Source organism: Accipiter gentilis, unplaced genomic scaffold, assembly GCF_929443795.1.
Source record: "Accipiter gentilis unplaced genomic scaffold, bAccGen1.1, whole genome shotgun sequence".
Taxonomy (NCBI): domain Eukaryota; kingdom Metazoa; phylum Chordata; class Aves; order Accipitriformes; family Accipitridae; genus Astur; species Astur gentilis.
This window is the reverse complement of record NW_026061037.1, coordinates 1-23392: the sequence shown is the minus strand read 5'-3', so window position 1 is coordinate 23392 and position 23392 is coordinate 1. Positions and strand designations below refer to the sequence as shown.

Here is a 23392-nt window from a genome sequence, read left to right as displayed (position 1 = left end):
ATCACCCCTCATTAACCAGTCCCTACCGGCAAAACACGCCCCCATCGCCCCCCTGTTCAGTCACCCCCTCACTAATTACCCTCTCCCTAATTACCCCCCTCACAAATAACCCCCTCCTTAATTATCCCCTCACTAATTACCTCATTTCACTAATTACCCCCACTCACTAATGACCCCCTCCTCACTAATTACCTCCCCCGGGGTCAAAACACCCCCCAAACTGCCCCTCCCATCCAATCCCCCCCCTCATTACCTCGCCCTCATTAATTTTCTCCTCATTAATTACCCTTTAACTAATTACACCCCCGCCGACCACCAGGGGGCGCTCTCCCTCCCCCAGTTTCCCGCCTCTCTTCCCCCATCACGTGGCGCGGGCGCCGTCTCCCGTCCCCATCACGTGACGAGGGAAAACACCTTCCCGCCTCACCACCCCAATCACGTGACAGAGGGCGGCCTTCCCGCCTCGGCGCATGCGCACTAACCTCTCCCGCAGCCACCGCCTCCTCCTTCCCGCCCCGGAAGCGGAAGCGTCGCACGCCGGGAAACACTTCCGGGGGGGGAAGGAAAAGAAGCAGCGCGGGAGGAGGAGGAGGAGGAGGAAGAGGAGGAGGAAGGCGGCGGTGCGGGGGTCCCGGTCCCGGCCCCGGGGCCCTCCCCTCATGGCGCTCAGCCTCGACCGCGAGGCCTATTACCGCCGCCTCAGGCGGCTCTACGGCAGCTGGCAGGTGGGGGAGGGGCCTGGGGGGTGGGGGAGGGGCCTGAGGAGGTGGGGGGAGGGGTCCCGGGGGGGGGGGGGAGGGGAAGGGGTTGGGGGGGGAGTGGGGAGGGGTTTGGGGGGGAGGGGGAAGAAGGTGGGGGGGGGGGAAGGGGGGAAGGGGAGGGGTTTGGGGGTGGGGGAGGGGCGTGGGGGTGGGGGAGGGGTGGGGTGGGAGGGGGCGGGGGGTGGGGGCCGAGGGGGGGAAGGGGGTTTGGGGGGGGGGGGTGGGGGAAGGGTTTTGGGGGGGTGGGGGAATGGGGAAAAGGGAGGGGCTTGGGATGGGGGAGGGGTCTAGGGGTGGGGGAGGGGCGGTGGGGGGCGGGGTCTGAGGGGGGGAAGGGGTTTGGTTTGGGTGGGGGGAGGGGTTGAGAGGGGGAAGGGAGGGGCTTGGAGGGTGGGGGAGGGGCTTGGAGGGTGGGGGAGGGTTTTAGGAGGGGAAAGGGAGGGGCTTGGAGGGTGGGGGAGGGGCCTGGGGGTGGGGGAGGGGTGGGGTGGGGGCGGGGGAGGTGCCTAAGGGGGGTGGGGGCGGGGCTGGGGGGGTAACAGAGTGGGGAGGGGGGGTATAAGGCTCAAAGAAGGGGGATATTTGGGAGGGGGGGAGGGGGTTGAGGGTGGGGGGGGAGGGGCGGGGGGGGTGACAGGGTTGTCGCCCCTCCCCCCCCCCCCCCCTTGTTTCGGCAGAAGGGGGAGGAGGAGTACGGGGGGGTGGACGCCATCGTGGTGGCCGTGGGGGTGGACGAAGAGATCGTCTACGCCAAGTCCACCGCCCTCCAGGTGGGTCCTGGGCCGGGGGAGGGGCACCGGGGGGGCCAGCACCCACGGGGGGGGGGGGGGGGTGTTACCCTCGGGGGAGGGTCCCACCCCCCCCCACGGGGATCCCAGCCCCATTTTTGGGGGGTTTCAGCATCCTTTGGGGGCTGCCACCACCCCTGACAAGGGTCCCAGCACCCATTTTGGGGGGGGGTCCCACCCTTTTTGGGGGGTGTCCCACCCCCTTTAGGAGGGTCCCACCCCATTTTTGGTGGTCCCACCCCATTTTTGGGGGTTCTCACCCCCTTTTTTGGGGGGGTCCCATTCCCTCTGGGGGGTCCCACCCACTTTGGGGGGGGTCCCAGTACCTTTGGGAAGGGTCCTACCACCAGTTTTGGGGGGGGGGGGGGTGCCACCCTTTTTGGGGGTCCCAGCACCCTTGGAGGGACCAGCACCACTTTGGGGGGGGGTCTAGCCCCCATTTGGGGGTCCCACCACCCCATTTAGGGGTGCCAGCACCCTTTTGGGGGGGGTTCCAGTACCTTTTTAGGGGTCCCACCACCCTTGCGGGGGGGCCGAGCACCCCTTTGGGGGGGGTGCATCACTCTGAGAGTCCCACCACCCCTCTGGGGGGGGGGGGTCCCAGCACCCTTGGGAGTTCCCACCACCCCATTTGGGGGTCCCACCACCCTTGGGGGGGGTCCCACCACCCTCAAGAAGGGTCCCTTCGCCTCTTTCGGGGCTCCCACCACCCCTTTTTAGGGGTCCCGCCTTTAAGAACGGTCCTAGCACCCTTTTTGGGGCTCCCAGCACCCACTGGGGGGGTCCCAGCACCCACGGGGGAGGGTCCCAGCACCCACTGGGGGGGTCCCAGCACCTTTGGGCATTCCCAGCACCCATTTTTGGGTGTCCCTATCCCCCTTGGAAAAGCTCCCCCCCACCATTTTGAGTAAGGTCCCACCACCCTTGGGGTTCTCCTACCCTTTTTGGCGGGGTCCCACCCTCCTTGGGGCGGCCCCACCCACCTTGGGGTGGCCCCACCCTCTTTGGGGAGGGGCCCCCTCACCCCAAATCCCTCCCCCCCCCCCCCAGACGTGGCTGTTTGGTTACGAGCTGACGGACACCATCATGGTGTTCTGCGAGGAGAAGATCCTCTTCATGGCCAGCAAGAAGAAGGTGGAGTTCCTCAAGCAGGTGGCCCACGCCAAGGGCGGGGAGAGCGCCAACGGCGTCCCCGCCATCACCCTCCTCGTCCGGGAGAAGGTGAGGACCTCGCCGGGGATCGGAATGGGGAGACGGTGGGATGGAGACGTCAGGATGGAGGTGGGACGGAGAGGAAGATGAAGGCGGGATGGAGATCTTGGGGTGGAGACGTTGGGATGGAGGTGGGACGGAGAGGAAGATGAAGGCGGGATGGAGATGTTGGGGTGGAGACGTTGGGATGGAGACGTTGGGATTCAGATGGAGATGGAATGGAGATGAAGGTGGGATGGAGACGTTGGGATGGAGGTGGGACAGAGATGAAGATGAAGGTGGGATGGAGATCCTGGGGTGGAGACATTGGGATGGAGAGGGGACGGAGATGAAGATGAAGGTGGGATGGAGATGTTGGGGTGGAGACGTTGGGATGGAGACGTTGGGATTCAGATGGAGATGGAATGGAGATGAAGGTGGGATGGAGACGTTGGGATGGAGGTGGGACAGAGATGGAGATGAAGGTGGGATGGAGACGTTGGGATGGAGGTGGGACAGAGATGAAGATGAAGGTGGGATGGAGATGTTGGGATGGAGGTGGGACAGAGATGAAGATGAAGGTGGGATGGAGATGTTGGGATGGAGGTGGGACAGAGATGAAGATGAAGGTGGGATGGAGATCTTGGGGTGGAGACGTTGGGATGAAGGTGGGACGGAGGTGAAGATGAAGGTGGGATGGAGATGTTGGGGTGGAGACGTTGGGATGGAGATGGGGCGGAGATGAAGATGAAGGTGGGATGGAGATGTTGGGGTGGAGACGTTGGGATGGAGGTGGGACGGAGGTGAAGATGAAGGTGGGATGGAGATGTTGGGGTGGAGACGTTGGGATGCAGATGGAGATGGAATGGAGATGAAGGTGGGATGCAGACGTTGGGATGGAGATGGGGCGGAGATGAAGATGAAGGTGGGATGGAGATCTTGGGGTGGAGACGTTGGGATGGAGATGGGGCGGAGATGAAGATGAAGGTGGGATGGAGATCTTGGGGTGGAGACGTTGGGATGGAGATGGGGCGGAGATGAAGATGAAGGTGGGATGGAGATCTTTGGGTGGAGACGTTGGGATGGAGACATTGGGATTCAGATTGAGATGAGGTTGGGATGGAGGTGGAGATGGGACGGAGATGAAGGTGAAGGTGGAATGGAGACATTGGGATTCAGATGGAGATGGAATGGAGATGAAGGTGGGATGGAGACGTTGGAGTTCAGATGGAGATGAAGCTGGGATGGAGACGTTGGGATGGAGGTGGAGATGGGACAGAGATGAAGGTGAAGGTGGGATGGAGACGTTGGGATGGAGGTGGGACGGAGATGAAGGTGGGATGGAGATGTTGGGGTGGAGACGTTGGGATGGAGACGTTGGGATTCAGATGGAGATGAAGCTGGGATGGAGACGTTGGGGTGGAGATGAGGCGGAGATGAAGATGAAGGTGGGATGGAGATGTAGGGGTGGAGATGGAGCGGAGATGAAGATGAAGGTGGGATGGAGATGTTGGGATGGGGGTGTTGGGGTGGAGGTGGAGATGGGATGAAGGTGGAGGTGGAATGGAGATGCAGATGGGATGGAGACATTGGGATTCAGATGGAGATGAAACGGAGATGAAGGTGGGATGGAGACGTTGGGATGGAGATGGGACGGAGATGAAGATGAAGGTGGGATGGAGATCTTGGGGTGGAGACGTTGGGATTCAGATGGGGATGGAACGGGGACGGAGACGTGGAGATGGAAGTGAGATGGAGATGAAGATGAAGGTGGGATGGAGATGTTGGGGTGGAGACGGGATGGAGACGCTGGGATTCAGATGGAGATGAAACGGAGATGAAGTTGGGATGGAGACATCGGCTTGGTGGTGGAGATGGGATGAAGGTGGAGGTGGAACGGAGATGCAGATGGGATGAAAACGTTGGGATGGAGGTGGGACAGAGATGAAAATGAAAGTGGGATGGAGACGTTGGAGTGGAGACGTTGGGATGGAGACGTTGGGATTCAGATGGAGATGAAGCTGGGATGGAGATGTTGGGATGGAGGTGGGACGGAGATGAAGATGAAGGCGGAGTGGAGATGTTGGGAACAGAGATGAAGATGAAGGTGGGATGGAGATCTTGGGGTGGAGACATTGGGTTGGAGGTGGAGATGGGGCGGAGATGAAGGTGAATGTGGGATGAAGGTCTTAGGGTGGAGACGTTGGGATGGAGACGTTGGGATTCAGATGGAGGTGAAACGGAGATGAAGTTGGGATGGAGACGTTGGGATGGAGATGGGACGGAGATGAAGATGAAGGTGGGATGGAGATGTTGGGATGGAGACGTTGGGATTCAGATGGAGATGAAGGTGGGATGGAGACGTTGGGATGGAGATGGGGCAGAGATGAAGATGAAGGTGGGATGGAGATCTTGGGGTGGAGACGTTGGGATGGAGGTGGAGATGGGACGGAGATGATGGTGAAGGTGGGATGGAGACGTTGGGATGGAGACATTGGGATTCAGATGGAGATGGAATGGAGATGATGATGGGATGGAGACGTTGGGATGGAGGTGGGACGGAGATGAAGGTGAAGGTGGGATGGAGACGTTGGGATGGAGATGGGGCAGAGATGAAGATGAAGGTGGGATGGAGATGTTGGGGCGGAGACGTTGGGATGGAGGTGGAGATGGGACGGAGATGAAGGTGAAGGTGGGATGGAGACGTTGGGATGGAGACATTGGGATTCAGATGGGGACGGAATGGAGATGAAGGTGGGATGGAGACGTTGGGATGGAGATGGGACGGAGATAAAGATTAAAGTGGGATGGAGATGTTGGGGATGGAGACGTTGGGTTGGAGACGTTGGGATTCAGATGGGGATGGAACGGGGACAGAGACGTGGAGATGGAAGCGAGATGGAGATGAAGATGAAGGCGGGATGGAGACGTTGGGATGGAGACGGGCCAGGGGTGAAAGTGGAGGTAGGATGGAGACACTGGGCGGGATGTGGAGGTGGACTTGAGGTGGAAGCAAAGGGGAGGATGAGGATGGAGATGGAGGTGGAGATGAGGCGAAGGTGGGCTGGAGAGGTTGGGGTGGAGATGGAGATGGAGGGGGAAGCGAGGATGAAGATGAGGATGAAGGTGGACATGAGGCGGAGGTGGGATGGAGGTGGCATGGAGAGTTTGGGATGGAGGCGGAGGTGGACACGAGACGGAGACCGAAGCGAAGTTGAAGATGAGGACGGAGACGAAGGTGGAAGCGAGGTGGAGGTGGGACGGAGATGAAGGTGAAGATGAGGATGGAGCTGGAGATGGGACGAAGATGGGTTGGAGAGGTTGGGATGGAGGTGGACGTGAGGTCAAGGTGGAAGTGACGATGAAGATGAGGATGAAGGTCGAGATTCGGAGGTGGGACGGAAGACGAGCCGCGCCGTTGACCCCAGAGGCATCTTCATGGGTGACCCTCCCCGCGCCGGGGCCGAGCACCCGCTTTATTTTATTTTTTTTCCCCGATTTCCCCTCTTTTTGCCTCAGAACGAGAGCAACAAAGCCAACTTTGAGAAGATGATCGAAGCTTTGAAGGCCAGCAAAGGCGGGAAACGCATCGGCGTCTTCAGCAAGGACAAATTCCCCGGCGACTTCATGAAGAGCTGGAACGACTGTCTCAGCAAGGAGGGCTTCGAGAAGGTGCGGGGAGGTCCCACCACCCTCGACGTCCCTTTTGGGGGGTCACCTTGACGTCCCCGACCCCAAACTTTGGTCCCTCCGTAGGTGGACATCAGCGCCGTGGTGGCCTACACCATGGCGGCCAAGGAAGACGGCGAACTCAACTTGATGCGCAAAGCGGCCGCCATCACCTCCGAGGTCTTCACCAAGTTCTTCAAAGAACGGGTGATGGAGATCGTTGACGCCGATGAGGTCAGAAAGCTCGATTTTTGGCAGGGGGGGAAGGTCGGGGCTCCAAACCGAGAGGGCGCCGAGGTGGGGGTGACGTCATAACGATGTCATCACCCCCAGAAAGTGCGGCATAGCAAGTTGGCCGAGTCGGTGGAGAAGGCCATCGAGGAGAAGAAGTACCTGGCGGGGGCCGACCCCTCGGCGGTGGAGATGTGTTACCCCCCCATCATCCAGAGCGGGGGCAACTACAACCTCAAGTTCAGCGTCGTCAGGTGGGGAGGGACGCGCCCCCGAAATTTTGGGGGGGGGACGGGGACGCGTCCCTAAAAAAAAAAGGCCGGGTTGGTTAAATCACCCTAAAAAAACCCAAACGCGGCGGGGTGGGATGATCCCCAACTCCAAATTTGCCGCGGCGAGGGGGAACTTGATGTCGTCGTTGGCCAAATTTTGCTGTTCCCCCCCCAAAATTTCGCTATCGTCGTCCCCCCCCCGCCGTAGCGACAAGAACCACATGCACTTCGGGGCCATCACGTGCGCCATGGGCATCCGTTACAAGTCCTACTGCTCCAACTTGGTGAGGACCTTGATGGTGGATCCACCTCAGGAGATGCAGGATCACTACGCCTTCCTCCTTCAGCTCCAGGACGAGATGTTGAAGGAGATGCGTCACGGTGAGGACCAGCCTCAAAGTTTTTTGGGGGGCCCGGACCTCCTCAAGACACCCCCCCCCCCAAAAAAAATGTCGATAACGACGCGGTCGGTGACATCTCGGTCTCGCAGGAACCAAACTTTGCGACGTCTACGGCGCCGTGATGGACGTGGTGAAGAAGCAGAAGCCGGAGTTGTTGAGCAAGATCACCAAGAATTTGGGGTGAGGATGAGGAGGGGGGGGACAGGGATGGGGGGACGCGGAGGCGTGAGGAGGCTGGGGACGTCGTGGTGGTCGTCTGTCCGTCTCTCGCCAGCTTCGCCATGGGCATCGAGTTCAGGGAGGGCTCCTTGGTCATCAACAGCAAGAACCAACACCGGCTGAAGAAGGGTGAGGAGCGCTTCAGCCCACCCCCAAAATCGTCCTCTTTTCCCCCCCAAATCGTCCTCTTCCCCCCCAAATCATCCTCTTCCTGCACAAAGTTGTCCTCTTCCACCCCAAAAAGGTCTTCTTCCACCCAAAACTGGTCCTCTTCCACCAAAAACAGGTCCTTTTCCACCCAAAAAGGTCCTCTTTCCCCGCAAAAACTTGTCCTCTTCCCCCCCAAATCATCCTCTTCCCCCCAAAAAAGGTTCTCTTCCACCCCAAGTGAGTCCTCTTCCGCCCCAAAGAGGTCTTCCTCCACCCCCAACGAGGTGTTCTCCTTCCACCCAAAAAAGGTCCTCTTCTACCCAAAAATGTCCTCCTTCCACCCAAAAAAAGTCTTCTTCCACCCAAAATGGTCCTCTTCAAATTTTGTCCCACCACCCCAAAATCATCCTTTTCCACCCCAAATTTTGTCCTACTACCCCAAACTCATACTGTTCCACACGAAATTTTGTCCCACCACCCCAAAATCATCCTTTTCCACTCCAAATTTTGTCCTATTACCCCAAAATCATTCTCTCCCACCCCAAATTTTGTCCCACCACCCCAAAATCATCCTCTTCCACTCCAAATTTTGTCCCGCCACCCCAAAATCACCCTCTTCCACTCCAAATTTTGTCCCACCACCCCAAAACCATCCTTTTCCACCCCAAATTTTGTTCTATTACCCCAAAATCATCCTCTTCCACCCCAAATTTTTTCCCCACCACCCCAAAATCATCCTTTTCCACCCCAAATTTTGTCCTATTACCCCAAAATCATCCTCTTCCACTCCAAATTTTGTCCCACCACCCCAAAATCATCCTCTTCCACTCCAAATTTTGTCCCCACCACCCCAAAATCATCCTTTTCCACCCCAAATTTTGTCCTATTACCCCAAAATCATTCTCTCCCACCCCAAATTTTGTCCCACCACCCCAAAATCATCCTCTTCCACCCCAAATTTTGTCCTACTACCCCAAAATCATTCTCTCCCACCCCAAATTTTGTCCCGCCACCCCAAAATCATCCTTTTCCACCCCAAATTTTGTCCTATTACCCCAAAATCATTCTCTCCCACCCCAAATTTTGTCCCGCCACCCCAAAACCACCCTCTTCCACTCCAAATTTTGTCCCACCACCCCAAAACCATCCTTTTCCACTCCAAATTTTGTCCCACCACCCCAAAATCACCCTCTTCCACTCCAAATTTTGTCCCGCCACCCCAAAATCACCCTCTTCCACTCCAAATTTTGTCCCACCACCCCAAAACCATCCTTTTCCACCCCAAATTTTGTTCTATTACCCCAAAATCATTCTCTCCCACCCCAAATTTTGTCCCATCACCCCAAAACCATCCTCTTCCACCCCAAATTTTGTCCCGCCACCCCAAAATCATCCTCTTCCACCCCAAATTTTGTCCCCACCACCCCAAAATCATCCTCTTCCACCCCAAATTTTGTCCTATTACCCCAAAATCATCCTCTTCCACCCCAAATTTTGTCCCACCACCCCAAAATCATCCTCTTCCACCCCAAATTTTGTCCCCACAACCCCAAAATCATCCTCTTCCACCCCAAATTTTGTCCCACCACCCCAAAATCATCCTCTTCCACCCCAAATTTTGTCCCCACCACCCCAAAACCATCCTCTTCCATCCCAAATTTTGTCCTATTACCCCAAAATCACTCTCCCACCCCGAATTTTGTCCCACCACCCCAAAATCATCCTTTTCCACCCCAAATTTTGTCCTATTACCCCAAAATCATTCTCTCCCACCCCAAATTTTGTCCCACCACCCCAAAATCATCCTCTTCCACCCCAAATTTTCTCCCACCACCCCAAAATTGTCTTCTCCCACCTCAAATTTTCTCCCACCACCCCAAATTTTGTCCCCACCACCCCAAAATCATCCTCTTCCACCCCCAAATTTTCTCCTGCCGCCCCAAACTTCCTCTCCCTCCCCCCAAATTGTCCTCCCTCGCCCCAAAACTTCTCCACCCCCGGCCCCGCCCATCCCCTCCTCTTCCTCCCCCCAGGCATGGTCTTCAGCATCAACGTTGGCTTCTCCGACTTGACCAACAAGGAAGGCAAGAAGCCGGAGGAGAGGACCTACGCCATGTTCATTGGCGACACCGTGCTGGTAGATGAGGTGGGTGGGGCATGAGGAAAGGGCGGGGCCACAGGGACACACCCCCCCTCCCAAAAATACACCGGGGTCCTTCTTCCCCAACCCACGCTCTTCCTCCGCCAGGAGGGTCCCGCCACCGTCCTCACCGCCGTCAAGAAGAAGGTCAAGAACGTCGGTATTTTCCTCAAGGTGATGACGCGAGGCGGGGGCAAGAATGGGGCGAAACTCCTCGATTTTGGGCAAACAACCCCATTTCGACCCCAGGTTTTTTTAAAACTCGCAATTTTGTTTGGGTGTTTTTTTTCTACCCCAAAAAAGAATGAAGACGAAGAGGAAGAAGAAGAAGAGAAAGACGAAGCCGAAGACCTCCTCGGCCGCAGCTCCCGGGCGGCTCTGCTGACGGAGCGGACGCGGGTGGGTTGTCCCCGCCCGCCCCACCCCAAAACCACACCCCATTTTTTATTTTTTTTTTTGAGGAGGTGGGGGGAGGTCTGAGGTCATTTCCGCCCCGCCCCAGAACGAGCTGACGGCGGAGGAGAAGCGCCGAGCCCACCAGAAAGAGTTGGCCGCTCAACTCAACGAAGAGGCGCGCCGGCGGTTGACGGAGCAGAAGGGCGAGCAGCAGATCCAAAAGTAACCCAAACCGGCGGATTTTTTTTGGGGGGGGACGTTTGGGGTAAAACGGGGGTTCTTCGTTTGGGGCGGGGCCCTCGCCGCATCACCGCCGTGTTTTGGTAGGGCTCGCAAGTCCAACATCTCCTACAAGAACCCGGCTTTGATGCCCAAGGAGCCCCACATCCGCGAGATGAAGATCTACATCGACAAGAAGTACGAGACCGTCATCATGCCCGTCTTCGGCATCGCCACCCCCTTCCACATCGCCACCATCAAGGTGGGGGACGCCCCAAAAATCTTCCTCCCTGTTTAGGACACCCCAAGATGTCCCCGGGGGAACCTCCTCGGTTCGGGTGGGGGGACGTGGGGGGAGAAGGGGAGGTTCAGGTGAGATGTTGGGGTTTTGGGGTGCGGCTTCAGCCCCAGTGTTGAGTTGTTGAGGTTTGGGGGTTCGATCTTCTTCCCAACTTCAACCCAAGGGGGTTTTGGGGTTCAACCTGACCCTCATCTTCAACCCAGGGCAGTTTTGGGGTTCAACCTTCTCCCCACCTTCAACCCAAGATGGTTTGGGGGTTCAACCTTCTCCCCACCTTCAACCCAGGGCAGTTTTGGGGTTCAACCTTCTCCCCAACTTCAACCCAAGGGGGTTTTGGGGTTCAACCTGACCCTCATCTTCAACCCAGGGCAGTTTTGGGGTTCAACCTTCTCCCCACCTTCAACCCAAGGGGATTTTGGGGTTCAACCTTCTCCCCACCTTCAACCCAAGATGGTTTGGGGGTTCAACCTTCTCCCCAACTTCAACCCGAGGGGATTTTGGGGTTCAACCTTCTCCCCACCTTCAACCCAGGGCAGTTTTGGGGTTCAACCTTCTCCCCACCTTCAGCCCAAGAGGGTTTTGGGGTTCAGCCTTCTCCCCACCTTCAACCCAAGGGGGTTTTGGGGTTCAACCTGACCCTCATCTTCAACCCAAGAGGGTTTTGGGGTTCAGCCTTCTCTCTACCTTCAACCCAAGATGGTTTGGGGGTTCAACCTTCTCCCCAACTTCAACCCAAGAGGGGATTTTGGGGTTCAACCTTCTCCCCACCTTCAACCCAGGGCAGTTTTGGGGTTCAACCTTCTCCCCACCTTCAATCCAAGGGGGTTTTGGGGTTCAACCTGACCCTCATTTTCAACCCAAGGGAATTTTGGGGTTCAGCCTTCTCCCCAACTTTAAGCCAAGGCGGTTTTGGGGTTCAGCCTGACCTCTACCTTCAACCCAAGGCGGTTTTGGGGTTCAACCTTCTCCCCTCCTTCAACCCAAGAGGGTTTGGGGGTTTGACCTTTTCCCCACCTTCAACCCAGGGCAGTTTTGGGGTTCAACCTTCTCCCCACCTTCACCCCAAGAGGGTTTTGGGGTTCAGCCTTCTCCCCACCTTCAACCCAAGGCGGTTTTGGGGTTCAACCTTCTCCCCACCTTCAACCCAAGGCGATTTTCGGGTTCAACCTTCTCCTCCCCAAGCTTTTGAGATGCCCCACCCTTCCACCTCCCCAACCTTTGTTCTGAAACCTTCTCCCCGTCTCACTTTTGGGCTGCAGCCCCCCCACCCTCCTTCATTTTTGGGGGTGACCCCCTCTTTTCTTCTCTCCCCCCACCCCAGAACATCAGCATGTCGGTGGAAGGTGACTACACCTACCTACGCATCAACTTCTACTGCCCGGGCAGCGCCTTGGGACGCAACGAGGGCAACATCTTCCCCAACCCCGAGGCCACCTTCGTCAAGGAGATGTGAGCCACCCTTGGGGACCACGATGGGGTGGGGACAACATTGCGGTGGCTTTATGGGGTCCCCGAGGTCACCCCGATTTTTCCCGGTCCCTCCAGCACCTACCGCGCCTCCAACATGAAGACCCCGGGCGAGCAGACGGTGCCGGCCCTCAACCTTCAAAACGCTTTTCGGATCATCAAGGAGGTCCAGAAACGCTACAAGACCCGAGAAGCCGAGGAGAAGGAGAAGGAGGTGAGGACCGAGAGGACGGGATTTTTTGGGGGGTTCTCCTGGGGGTGGTTTTTTTTTGAGAAATTGGGGACCCCCAACTTCTCCGGGTCTTCTCCAGGGCATCGTCAAGCAAGACTCGTTGGTCATCAACCTCAACCGCAGCAACCCCAAGTTGAAGGACCTCTACATCCGTCCCAACATCGCCCAGAAGAGGATGCAGGGTTCCTTGGAGGCCCACGTCAACGGTATGAACTTGGGGTGGGACCGATGGACCTCGTGGAGGTTCGGGGACCCCTTTGTCACCTTTAATTGTCCTCACCCCAGGTTTCCGCTTCACCTCGGTGCGCGGAGACAAGGTGGACATCCTCTACAACAACATCAAGCATGCCGTTTTCCAACCGTGCGACGGGGAGATGATCATCGTGCTCCACTTTCACCTCAAGGTCTTCTTCTAAGCCGGGGCGTGGGGGCGTGGCTTTTTCGGGGGGTGGGGGGGGTTGCAGGACCTTCCCGGTGACACGTTTGTCCTTGTCGCGTCCGCGTCCCTCCCCAAGAACGCCATCATGTTCGGGAAGAAGCGTCACACGGACGTCCAGTTCTACACGGAAGTTGGCGAGATCACCACCGACTTGGGCAAACACCAACACATGCATGACCGCGATGACCTCTACGCCGAGCAGGTCGGTGGCAAGAGGACCGAGGAAGGTCCCCGAGAAGTTTTTGGGGTGCCACCAAGATGGTGGTGACCCCCTTTATCCCACACCCCCCCCCAAAGATGGAACGGGAGATGCGCCACAAGCTGAAGACGGCCTTCAAGAACTTCATCGAGAAGGTGGAAGCGCTCACCAAGGAGGAGCTGGAGTTTGAGGTGCCCTTCCGGGAGCTGGGGTAAGTGGAGACCGACCCCACTGACCTTTTTTGGGGGGTCCTCGTGGGTTTTGGGGGGCCGCCGTTGGGTTTTCGGGCTGTCCCCATCGTTTTGGAGGTGATTTCATGGTTTTTCTGGGGTGCCACTGTGTTTTTTGGGGTGTTTTCATCTCTTTGTTGGGGTGCCCTCGTCGTTTTTTGAGGTGTCCTCGTCATTTTTTGAGACATCCTCATCGGTTTTGGGGTGTTCTCATCGTTTTTTGGGGTGTCCTCATGTTTTTTGGGGCTGTCCCCATCGTTTTGGAGGTGATTTCCTGGTTTTTCTGGGGTGCCACTGTCTTTTTTGGGGTGTTTTCATCTCTTTGTTGAGGTGCCCTCGTCGTTTTTTGAGGTGTCCTCGTCATTTTTTGAGACATCCTCATCGGTTTTGGGGTGTTCTCATCGTTTTTTGGGGTGTCCTCATGTTTTTTGGGGCTGTCCCCATCGTTTTGGAGGTGATTTCCTGTTTTTTCTGGGGTGCCACTGTCTTTTTTGGGGTGTTTTCATCTCTTTGTTGAGGTGCCCTCGTCGTTTTTGGAGGTGTCCTCGTCATTTTTTGAGACATCCTCATCGGTTTTGGGGTGTTCTCATCGTTTTTTGGGGTGTCCTCATGTTTTTGGGGCTGTCCCCATCGTTTTGGAGGTGATTTCATGGTTTTTCTGGGGTGCCACTGTCTTTTTTGGGGTGTTTTCATCTCTTTGTTGAGGTGCCCTCGTCGTTTTTTGAGGTGTCCTCGTCATTTTTTGAGACATCCTCATCGGTTTTGGGGTGTTCTCATCGTTTTTTGGGGTGTCCTCATGTTTTTTGGGGCTGTCCCCATCGTTTTGGAGGTGATTTCCTGTTTTTTCTGGGGTGCCACTGTGTTTTTGGGGTGTTTTCATCTCTTTGTTGAGGTGCCCTTGTCGTTTTTTGAGGTGTCCTCGTCATTTTTTGAGACATCCTCATCGGTTTTGGGGTGTTCTCATCGTTTTTTGGGGTGTCCTCATGTTTTTGGGGCTGTCCCCATCGTTTTGGAGGTGATTTCATGGTTTTTCTGGGGTGCCACTGTCTTTTTTGGGGTGTTTTCATCTCTTTGTTGAGGTGCCCTCGTCGTTTTTTGAGGTGTCCTCGTCATTTTTTGAGACATCCTCATCGGTTTTGGGGTGTTCTCATCGTTTTTTGGGGTGTCCTCATGTTTTTTGGGGCTGTCCCCATCGTTTTGGAGGTGATTTCCTGTTTTTTCTGGGGTGCCACTGTGTTTTTTGGGGTGTTTTCATCTCTTTGTTGAGGTGCCCTCGTCGTTTTTTGAGGTGTCCTCGTCATTTTTTGAGACATCCTCATCGGTTTTGGGGTGTTCTCATCGTTTTTTGGGGTGTCCTCATGTTTTTGGGGCTGTCCCCATCGTTTTGGAGGTGATTTCATGGTTTTTCTGGGGTGCCACTGTGTTTTTTGGGGTGTTTTCATCTCTTTGTTGAGGTGCCCTTGTCGTTTTTTGAGGTGTCCTCGTCATTTTTTGAGACATCCTCATCGGTTTTGGGGTGTTCTCATCGTTTTTTGGGGTGTCCTCATGTTTTTGGGGCTGTCCCCATCGTTTTGGAGGTGATTTCACCATCTTTGTGGGGTGCCACCGTCTTTTTGAGGGTGTTTTCATCTCCTTGTTGAGGTGTCCTTGTCGATTTTTGAGACATCCTCATCGTTTTTGGGGTGTCCTCATCATTTTGGGGGTGTCCTTATCATTTTTGGGTGTGTTCTCATTGTTTTTGAGGTGCCTTTATCGCTTTTGGGAGGGTCTTTGTGGTTTTTTGGGGTGTCCTCATTGGTTTTAAGGTGCCTTCATCCCTTTTTGGGGGTGTCCTTATTTTTTTGGAGCTGTCCTCATCAGTTTTGAGGTGCCTTCATCTCTTCTTGGAGTGTCTTCATGTTTTTGGGGTTCTCCTCATGGTTTTGGGGGTTCTCATGGTTTTGGGGGTCTCCTCATGTTTTTTGGGGGGTCTTCTCATAGTTTTGGGGGTCTCTTCATGGGTTTTGGGGTCTCCTCATGTTTTTGGGGGATCTCGTCATGGTTTTGGGGGAATCTCTTAATGAGTTTTTTGGGGTCTCCTCATGGGTTTTGGGTCTCTTCATGGTTTTTTGGGGTCTTCTCATGGTTTTTTGGCACTTCCCTGGGTTTTTTTGGCATCTTCTTGTGGTTTTTTGGGATCTCCTCATGGGTTTTGGGGATCTCCTCGTGGTTTTTGGGGATCTCCTCATGGTTTTTGGGTCTCCTCTTGATTTTTTTGGGATCTCCTCATGGTTTTTTGGCATCTCCTCATGGGTTTTGGGTCTCCTCTTGATTTTTTTGGGATCTCCTCATGGTTTTTTGGCATCTCCTCATGGGTTTCGGGTCTCCTCATGGTTTTTTGGAGTCTCCTCATGGTTTTTTAGCATCTCCTTGTGTTTTTGGGGATCTCCCTGTGTTTTTTTGGGATCTCCCCATGGGTTTTTTTGGGATCTCCCCATGGGTTTTGGGCCTCCTCGTTTTTTTGGGATCTCAAGTTTTTTTGGGGGTCTCCTCATGTTTCTTCGGGGTCTCCTCATGGGTTTTTGGGGGGGTGTCCCCCCTGCTCCGGCAGGTTCAACGGCGCCCCGTACCGCAGCACCTGCCTTCTCCAACCCACCAGCAGCGCCTTGGTCAACTGCACCGAGTGGGTAAGTCGAGGCAGGATGACCATTTTGGGGGGAGCCACCAGAACTTGGGGGGCTGCCCCACTGATCTTTTGCCCCACCCCAGCCCCCTTTCGTGGTGACCTTGGACGAGGTGGAGCTGATCCACTTCGAGCGGGTCCAGTTCCACCTGAAGAACTTCGACATGGTCATCGTCTACAAGGACTACAGCAAGAAGGTCACCATGATCAACGCCATCCCCGTCGCCTCCCTTGACCCCATCAAGGAGTGGCTCAAGTAGGCTCCACCCCTTCCCCTGCTTGCCCCGCCCCGCCCCGCCCCTTCACCATCCTCTTCCTCTTCCTCCAGCTCGTGTGACCTCAAATACACGGAGGGCGTCCAGTCCCTCAACTGGACCAAGATCATGAAGACCATCGTGGATGACCCCGAGGGCTTCTTCGAGCAGGGAGGATGGTCCTTCCTGGAGCCCGAGGGCGAGGTACGGCTTGGCCCCGCCCCTAGGGTGGCCCCACCCTTTGGTGACCCCACCCCAAGGTTCTCCAGGTCATCCCCACCCCTTGGTGGCCCCACCTCCAGGTTCTCCAGGTTGGCCCCACCTCCAGGTTGGCCCAACCCTTGGTGGCCCAACCCTTGGTGACCCCGCCCCCACGTTGTCCCCGCCCCTTTGCGTCCCGCCTCCACCTCCTCCCGGTTGTCCCCAGGGCAGTGACGCCGAGGTGGGCGAATCCGAGTCGGAGATGGAGGACGAGACCTTCAACCCTTCGGAGGAAGACTACGAGGAGGAGGAGGAGGACAGCGACGAAGATTACTCCTCCGAGGCCGAGGAGTCGGGTAGGGTGACGGGGTGGCACGTCCCTTGGGTGGGGGTGGCGCGTCCCCGCTGAGGTCGTCGTGGCCCCGAGGAGGACGTCGTGGCCTCGAGGAGGGGGGCCCGTCCCTCAAGAGGTCACCACATCCCCACGGAGGCCACCACAACCCCTTGGAGATGCCACTCAACGTCCCCTTGGAGGCAACTAGGTCCCCTTGGAGGCCACCAAGTCCCCTTGGAGGCCACCACGTGGCCTTGGAGGCCACCACAACCCCTTGGAGATACCAACCACGTGGCCTTGGAGGCCACCAGGTTCTTGTGGAGGCCACCAGGTTCTTGTGGAGGCCACCAGGACCCCTTGGAGACACCAACCACGTGGCCTTGGAGGCCACCAGGTCCCCTTGGAGGCCACCAGGTCCTTGTGGAGGCCACCACAACCCCTTGGAGATACCAACCACGTGGCCTTGGAGGCCACCAGGTTCTTGTGGAGGCCACCAGGACCCCTTGGAGACACCAACCACGTGGCCTTGGAGGCCACCAGGTCCCCATGGAGGCCACCAGGTCCCCTTGGAGGCCACCAAGTGCCCTTGGAGGCCACCAGGTCCCCTTGGAGGCCACCAGGTCCTTGTGGAGGCCACCACAACCCCTTGGAGATACCAACCACGTGGCCTTGGAGGCCACCAGGTTCTTGTGGAGGCCACCAGGACCCCTTGGAGACACCATCCACGTGGCCTTGGAGGCCACCAGGTCCCCTTGGAGGCCACCACGTCCCCATGGAGGCCACCACAACCCCTTGGAGATGCCACTCAACATCCCTTTGGAGGCCACCACATCCCCATGGAGGCCACCAGGTCCCATGGAGGCCACCACGAGCCCTTGGAGGCCACCAGGTCCCCTTGGAAGCCACCACGTGCCCTTGGAGGCCACCAGGTCCCCTTGGAGACACCAACCACGTGGCCTTGGAGGCCACCAGGTCCTTGTGGAGGCCACCACAACCCCTTGGAGATACCAACCACGTGGCCTTGGAGGCCACCAGGTTCTTGTGGAGGCCACCAGGACCCCTTGGAGACACCAACCACGTGGCCTTGGAGGCCACCAGGTCCCCATGGAGGCCACCAGGTCCCCTTGGAGGCCACCAAGTGCCCTTGGAGGCCACCACGTCCCCTTGGAGGCCACCACGTCCCCGTGGAGGCCACCACAACCCCTTGGAGATGCCATTCAACATCCCCATGGAGGCCACCACATCCCCATGGAGGCCACCAGGTCCTCTTGGAGGCCACCACGAGCCCTTGGAGGCCACCAGGTCCCCTTGGAGGCCACCAGGTCCTTGTGGAGGCCACCAGGTCTCCTTGGAGACACCAACCACGTGGCCTTGGAGGCCACCAGGTCCTTGTGGAGGCCACCACAACCCCTTGGAGATACCAACCACGTGGCCTTGGAGGCCACCAGGTTCTTGTGGAAGCTACCAGGTTCTTGTGGAGGCCACCAGGACCCCTTGGAGACACCAACCACGTGGCCTTGGAGGCCACCAGGTCCCCATGGAGGCCACCAGGTCCCCTTGGAGGCCACCAAGTGCCCTTGGAGGCCACCAGGTCCCCTTGGAAGCCACCACGTCCCCGTGGAGGCCACCACAACCCCTTGGAGATGCCATTCAACATCCCCTTGGAGGCCACCACATCCCCATGGAGGCCACCAGGTCCTCTTGGAGGCCACCACGAGCCCTTGGAGGCCACCAGGTCCTTGTGGAGGCCACCAGGTCCCCTTGGAGACACCAACCACGTCCCCTTGGAGGCCACCAGGTCCCCTTGGAGGCCACCAAGTCCCCTTGGAGGCCACCAGGTCCCCATGGAGGCCACCAGGTCCCATGGAGGCCACCAGGTCCCCTTGGAGGCCACCACAACCCCTTGGAGACACCAACCACGTGGCCTTGGAGGCCACCAGGTCCCCATGGAGGCCACCAGGTCCCCTTGGAGGCCACCAAGTGCCCTTGGAGGCCACCAGGTCCTTGTGGAGGCCACCACAACCCCTTGGAGATCGGCCCCCCTGCCACCGTTTCCTTCTAGAATATTCCAAGGAGTCGCTGGGCAGCGAAGAAGAGAGCGGCAAAGACTGGGACGAGCTGGAAGAAGAAGCCCGAAAAGGTGAGTCCAAAGTGGGGGGAGGGAGTTGGGGGGGGGGCGGGGACCCCCAAAAAATCTGGGGGGACCCCCCTGACCCCCCCATCTCTCTTCTCCCCCCCCCCCCAGCTGACCGGGAGAGTCAATACGAGGAAGAGGAGGAGCACGGCCGCAGCCGGAAGAGGAAGGCTCCCGCCGGCCGGGGCGCCCACCCCCGCAATCCGGGGCCCCCCAAAAAGAAGAGGAAGTAGGGGACCCCCCCCTCCCTCCCCCCACTTCACCCCGCCCCCCGGGAAAAATTTTGGGGTCCCCCCCTTCCAAAAAAATTGGAGGTTCTCTAAAATTTTGGGGGGAGTTCTCAAAATTTGGGGGTTTTCTGAAAAAATTTGGGGGTTTTGCTCAAAATTTGGGGGTTCCTGGAAGGAATTGGGGGGTTCTCCTTGAAATTTGGGGGTTTCCTGAAAAAATTTGGAGGTTTTTCTCAAAATTTTGGGGTTCCTCGAAAAAATTTGGGGGTTGTCCTCCAAATTTGGAGGTTTTCTGAAAAAATTTGGAGGTTCTTCTCAAAATTTTGGGGTCCCTAGAAAAAATTTGGGGGTTCTCCACCAAATTTTGGGGTTTCCTGAAAAAATTTGGAGGGTCTTCTCAAAATTTTGGGGCCCCTAGAAAAAAATTGGGGTGGTCTCCTCAGAATTTTGGGGTCTCCTGAAAAAATTTGGGGGTTCTTCTCAAAATTTGAGGGTCCTTGGAAAAATTTTGGGGGGTCTCCTCAAAATTTGGGGGTCCTCTAAAAAATTGGGAGCTTCTGAACCAAGATGGGGGGTTCTCAAAATTTTGGGGTCCCCCTACGAAATTTGGGAGTTCTTTTCAAAATTTGGAGATTCTCCTCCAAATTTGGGCTCGCTCCTCAAAATTGTGAGATTTCTCCCCCCAAATTTGGGGTTCTTCCTCCAAATTTAGGGCCCACCCTCCAAATTTCAGCATCCCCCCCCCAAATGTGAGATCCTATTCCAAAATTTAGGGGTCCCCCCTAAAAATTTTGGGGATCCTCCCAATATTTTGGGGGGTTCTCCAAAATTTGGGTGTTACTCTCAAAATTCGGGGTTATCCTCCCAAATTTTGGGGCCCCCCCCCTAAAAATTGGGGGTGTTTTTCCCTGGAATTGGGGGTTTCCCTCCCAAATTTTGGGGGTTCTCCTAAAAATTTGGGGGTTTCTCCTTCAAAATTGGGATTTCTCAAAATTTTGGGGTCCCACCTAAAAATTTGGGGGTTTTTTCCCTGAAATTGGGGGTTCTCCTCCCAAATTTGGTGCCCCCCTAAAAATTTGGGAGTTTCTCCCTGAAAACTGGGGCTTCTCAAAATTTTGGGGGGCCGCCCCCAAAATTTTGACGTCCCCCCGAAAAATTTGAATGCCCCCCCCCAAATTTACTGATTCTCCTCCAAATTCGGGAATTTCCCTTAAAATTTGGGATTCTCTCCAAATTTGGGGTGCCCGCTGAGCCCCAAAATTGGGGGGGACCCCAAAATCGGGGGAGGGGACCCCAAAACCTCCCCGGGAGGGACACCCCAAAATCCCACCGGGGGGCGTGTCCCCCCAAGCCCCGCCCCTCTTTTTTTTTTTTTTTTATTTAGCTCTATTTATCGGCAGCGAGGGGGGTCCCCCCTCTTTTTTTGGGGGGGGTCCCCTCTTTTTTGGGGGGCCCCCCCCTCTTTTTTGGGGTCCCCCCTGCGGGGGCGTCTCTTTTCCGTAGCCGGTAGCTCTCGCTCTTTTCCAATCGTTCAATAAAAAAGTGGTTTTTTTTAAGGTTTTTTAACTAAAAAGTGTGGTTTTTCGAAAAAACAACCACCCTGAAATGGGGGTGAAACCAGTTGAAAAGGAGCCTGACCAGTTCAAAGTGGGTGAAACCAGTATGAGGTGGGAGGGAAACCAGTTTGGGGGGGGGGGGGGCGAAACAGTTTGGGAGGGGGAATACCAGTTAAATTGGGGTTAACCCAGTATGAACTGGGAGGTAAACCAGTTTGAGGAGGGTAAAACCAGTTTAAATGGGGTTAAACCTGTTTAAAATGGGTGTGAAACCAGTATGAGTTGGGAGTTAAACCAGTATGAACTGGGAGGTAAACCAGTATGAATTGGGAGTTAAACCAGTTTGAGGAGGGTAAAACCAGTTTAAATGGGGTTAAACCTGTTTAAAATGGGTGAAACCAGTATGAGTTGGGAGTGAAACCAGTATGAGTTGGGAGTTAAACCAGTTTGAATTGGGAGTTAAACCAGTATGAGGAAGGTAAAACCAGTTTAAATGGGGTTAAACCTGTTTGAAATGGGTGAAACCAGTTTAAAATGGGCAAAGCCAGTTTGAATTGGGAGTTAAACCAGTATGAATTGGGAGTTAAACCAGTTTGAGGAGGGTAAAACCAGTTTAAATGGGGTTTAAACCTGTTTGAAATGGGGTGAAACCAGTTTAAAATGGGCAAAGCCAGTTTGAATTGGGAGTTAAACCAGTATGAATTGGGAGTTAAACCAGTTTGAGGAGGGTAAAACCAGTTTAAATGGGGTTAAACCTGTTTAAAATAGGTGAAACCAGTTTAAAATGGGCAAAGCCAGTTTGAATTGGGAGTTAAACCAGTATGAATTGGGAGTTAAACCAGTTTGAGGAGGGTAAAACCAGTTTAAATGGGGTTAAACCTGTTTAAAATGGGTGAAACCAGTATGAATTGGGAGTTAAACCAGTATGAATTGGGAGTTAAACTGGTTTAAAGAGGGTGGAACCAGTTTAAATGGGGTTAAACCGGTTTGAATGGGATGAAACCAGTTTAAAATGGGCAAAGCCAGTATGAATTGGGAGTTAAACCAGTTTGAGGGGGGTTAAACCAGTTTAAATGGGGTTAAACCAGTTTAAATTGGGTCAACCCAGTTTAACTTGGGGCCAAACCAGTTTAAAGCAGCTGAAACCAGTTTAACTGGACTGGAACCAGTTTAAAAGGGGTTAAACCAGTATGAACTGGGGTGAAGCCAGTTTAAATGGGGGAAACCAGTTTAAACTGGGCTTAAACCAGTATGAACTGGGGTGAAACCAGTTTAAATCAGGTGAAACCAGTTTAAAGCGGCTGAAACCAGTTTAACTGGACTGGAACCAGTTTATCTTGGGGTTAAAGCAGTTTGTAAGGAGCAAAACCAGTTTGAATCGGGGCCAGACCAGTTTAAATGGAGTGAAACCAGTATGAATTGGGAGTTAAACCAGTTTAAATTGGGTCAACCCAGTTTAACTTGGGGCCAAACCAGTTTAAAGAGGCTGAAACCAGTTTAACTGGACTAGAACCAGTTTAAATGGGGTTAAACCGGTGTGAGTTGGGGTGAAACCAGTTTAAATGGGGGAAACCAGTTTAAACTGGGCTTAAACCAGTATGAACTGGGGTGAAACCAGTTTAAATCAGGTGAAACCAGTTTAAATCAGGTTAAACCAGTTTAAAGCGGCTGAAACCAGTTTAACTGGACTGGAACCAGTTTAAAAGGGGTTAAACCAGTATGAACTGGGGTGAAACCAGTTTAAATGGGGGAAACCAGTTTAAACTGGGCTTAAACCAGTATGAACTGGGGGTGAAACCAGTTTAAATCAGGTGAAACCAGTTTAAAGCGGCTGAAACCAGTTTAACTGGACTGGAACCAGTTTATCTTGGGGTTAAAGCAGTTTGTAAGGAGCAAAACCAGTTTGAATCGGGGCCAGACCAGTTTAAATGGAGTGAAACCAGTATGAATTGGGAGTTAAACCAGTTTAAATTGGGTCAACCCAGTTTAACTTGGGGCCAAACCAGTTTAAAGAGGCTGAAACCAGTTTAACTGGACTAGAACCAGTTTAAATGGGGTTAAACCGGTGTGAGTTGGGGTGAAACCAGTTTAAATGGGGGAAACCAGTTTAAACTGGGCTTAAACCAGTATGAACTGGGGTGAAACCAGTTTAAATCAGGTGAAACCAGTTTAAATCAGGTTAAACCAGTTTAAAGCGGCTGAAACCAGTTTAACTGGACTGGAACCAGTTTAAAAGGGGTTAAACCAGTATGAACTGGGTTGAAACCAGTTTAAATGGGGGAAACCAGTTTAAACTGGGCTTAAACCAGTATGAACTGGGATGAAACCAGTTTAAATCAGGTGAAACCAGTGTAAAGCGGCTGAAACCAGTTTAACTGGACTGGAACCAGTTTAAATGGGGTTAAACCGGTGTGAGTTGGGGTGAAACCAGTTTAAATGGGGGAAACCAGTTTAAACTGGGCTTAAACCAGTATGAACTGGGGTGAAACCAGTTTAAATGGGGGAAACCAGTTTAAACTGGGCTTAAACCAGTATGAACTGGGGTGAAACCAGTTTAAAGTGGGGCCAAACCAGTTTAATTGGGGCCAAACCAGTTCAAATTGGGGCCAAACCAGTTTAACCGCACTCAAACCAGTATAAACCAGTCCCGCCCCAGTACAACCGGGCCCACACCAGAGGCCCCGGCTCCGCCATGACGCGCCCCACAGGCCCCGCC

The 23392-nt window shown here is 55.0% G+C and overlaps 2 protein-coding genes and 1 long non-coding RNA gene across 9 annotated transcripts; all 3 read left to right on the top strand.

The window, feature by feature from the left end:
* The first annotated feature begins 326 nt into the window (after positions 1-326).
* Positions 327-20670, top strand: SUPT16H (SPT16 homolog, facilitates chromatin remodeling subunit). The gene is made up of 26 exons (XM_049797624.1): positions 327-725; positions 1439-1531; positions 2600-2770; positions 6260-6412; positions 6497-6643; positions 6743-6894; positions 7121-7293; positions 7403-7493; positions 7588-7661; positions 9716-9828; positions 9931-9996; positions 10126-10221; positions 10325-10440; positions 10546-10699; positions 12060-12187; positions 12284-12419; positions 12517-12643; positions 12723-12841; positions 12953-13078; positions 13174-13286; positions 15896-15971; positions 16054-16223; positions 16296-16425; positions 16649-16778; positions 18819-18896; positions 19002-20670. Exons 1-26 carry the CDS (start codon positions 471-473, stop codon positions 19121-19123), a joined length of 3309 nt encoding a protein of 1102 aa, XP_049653581.1. The 5' UTR covers positions 327-470; the 3' UTR covers positions 19124-20670.
* LOC126037305 (uncharacterized) lies at positions 2778-6133 on the top strand. Of its 6 annotated transcripts, none has more exons than XR_007505600.1 (2): positions 2778-3532; positions 5017-5033. XR_007505600.1 is itself a non-coding variant. In XM_049797623.1 (2 exons), exon 2 carries the CDS (start codon positions 5438-5440, stop codon positions 6008-6010), a length of 573 nt encoding a protein of 190 aa, XP_049653580.1. In that variant the 5' UTR covers positions 3500-3532; positions 5410-5437; the 3' UTR covers positions 6011-6133. The 6 variants fall into 6 exon arrangements, 3 of the variants coding, with proteins under 3 accessions (XP_049653580.1, XP_049653577.1, XP_049653578.1); XR_007505599.1 differs by lacking the exon at positions 5017-5033 and adding an exon at positions 4561-4582; XR_007505601.1 differs by lacking the exon at positions 5017-5033 and adding an exon at positions 4389-4405.
* On the top strand, positions 17274-18523 carry LOC126037307 (uncharacterized). 2 transcript variants are annotated; one of them, XR_007505602.1, is made up of 3 exons: positions 17274-17316; positions 17646-17685; positions 18492-18523. It is a non-coding gene; the product is annotated as an uncharacterized LOC126037307 (long non-coding RNA). The 2 variants fall into 2 exon arrangements; XR_007505603.1 differs by having other exon boundaries at positions 17311-17356.
* Positions 20671-23392: the final 2722 nt, after the last annotated feature.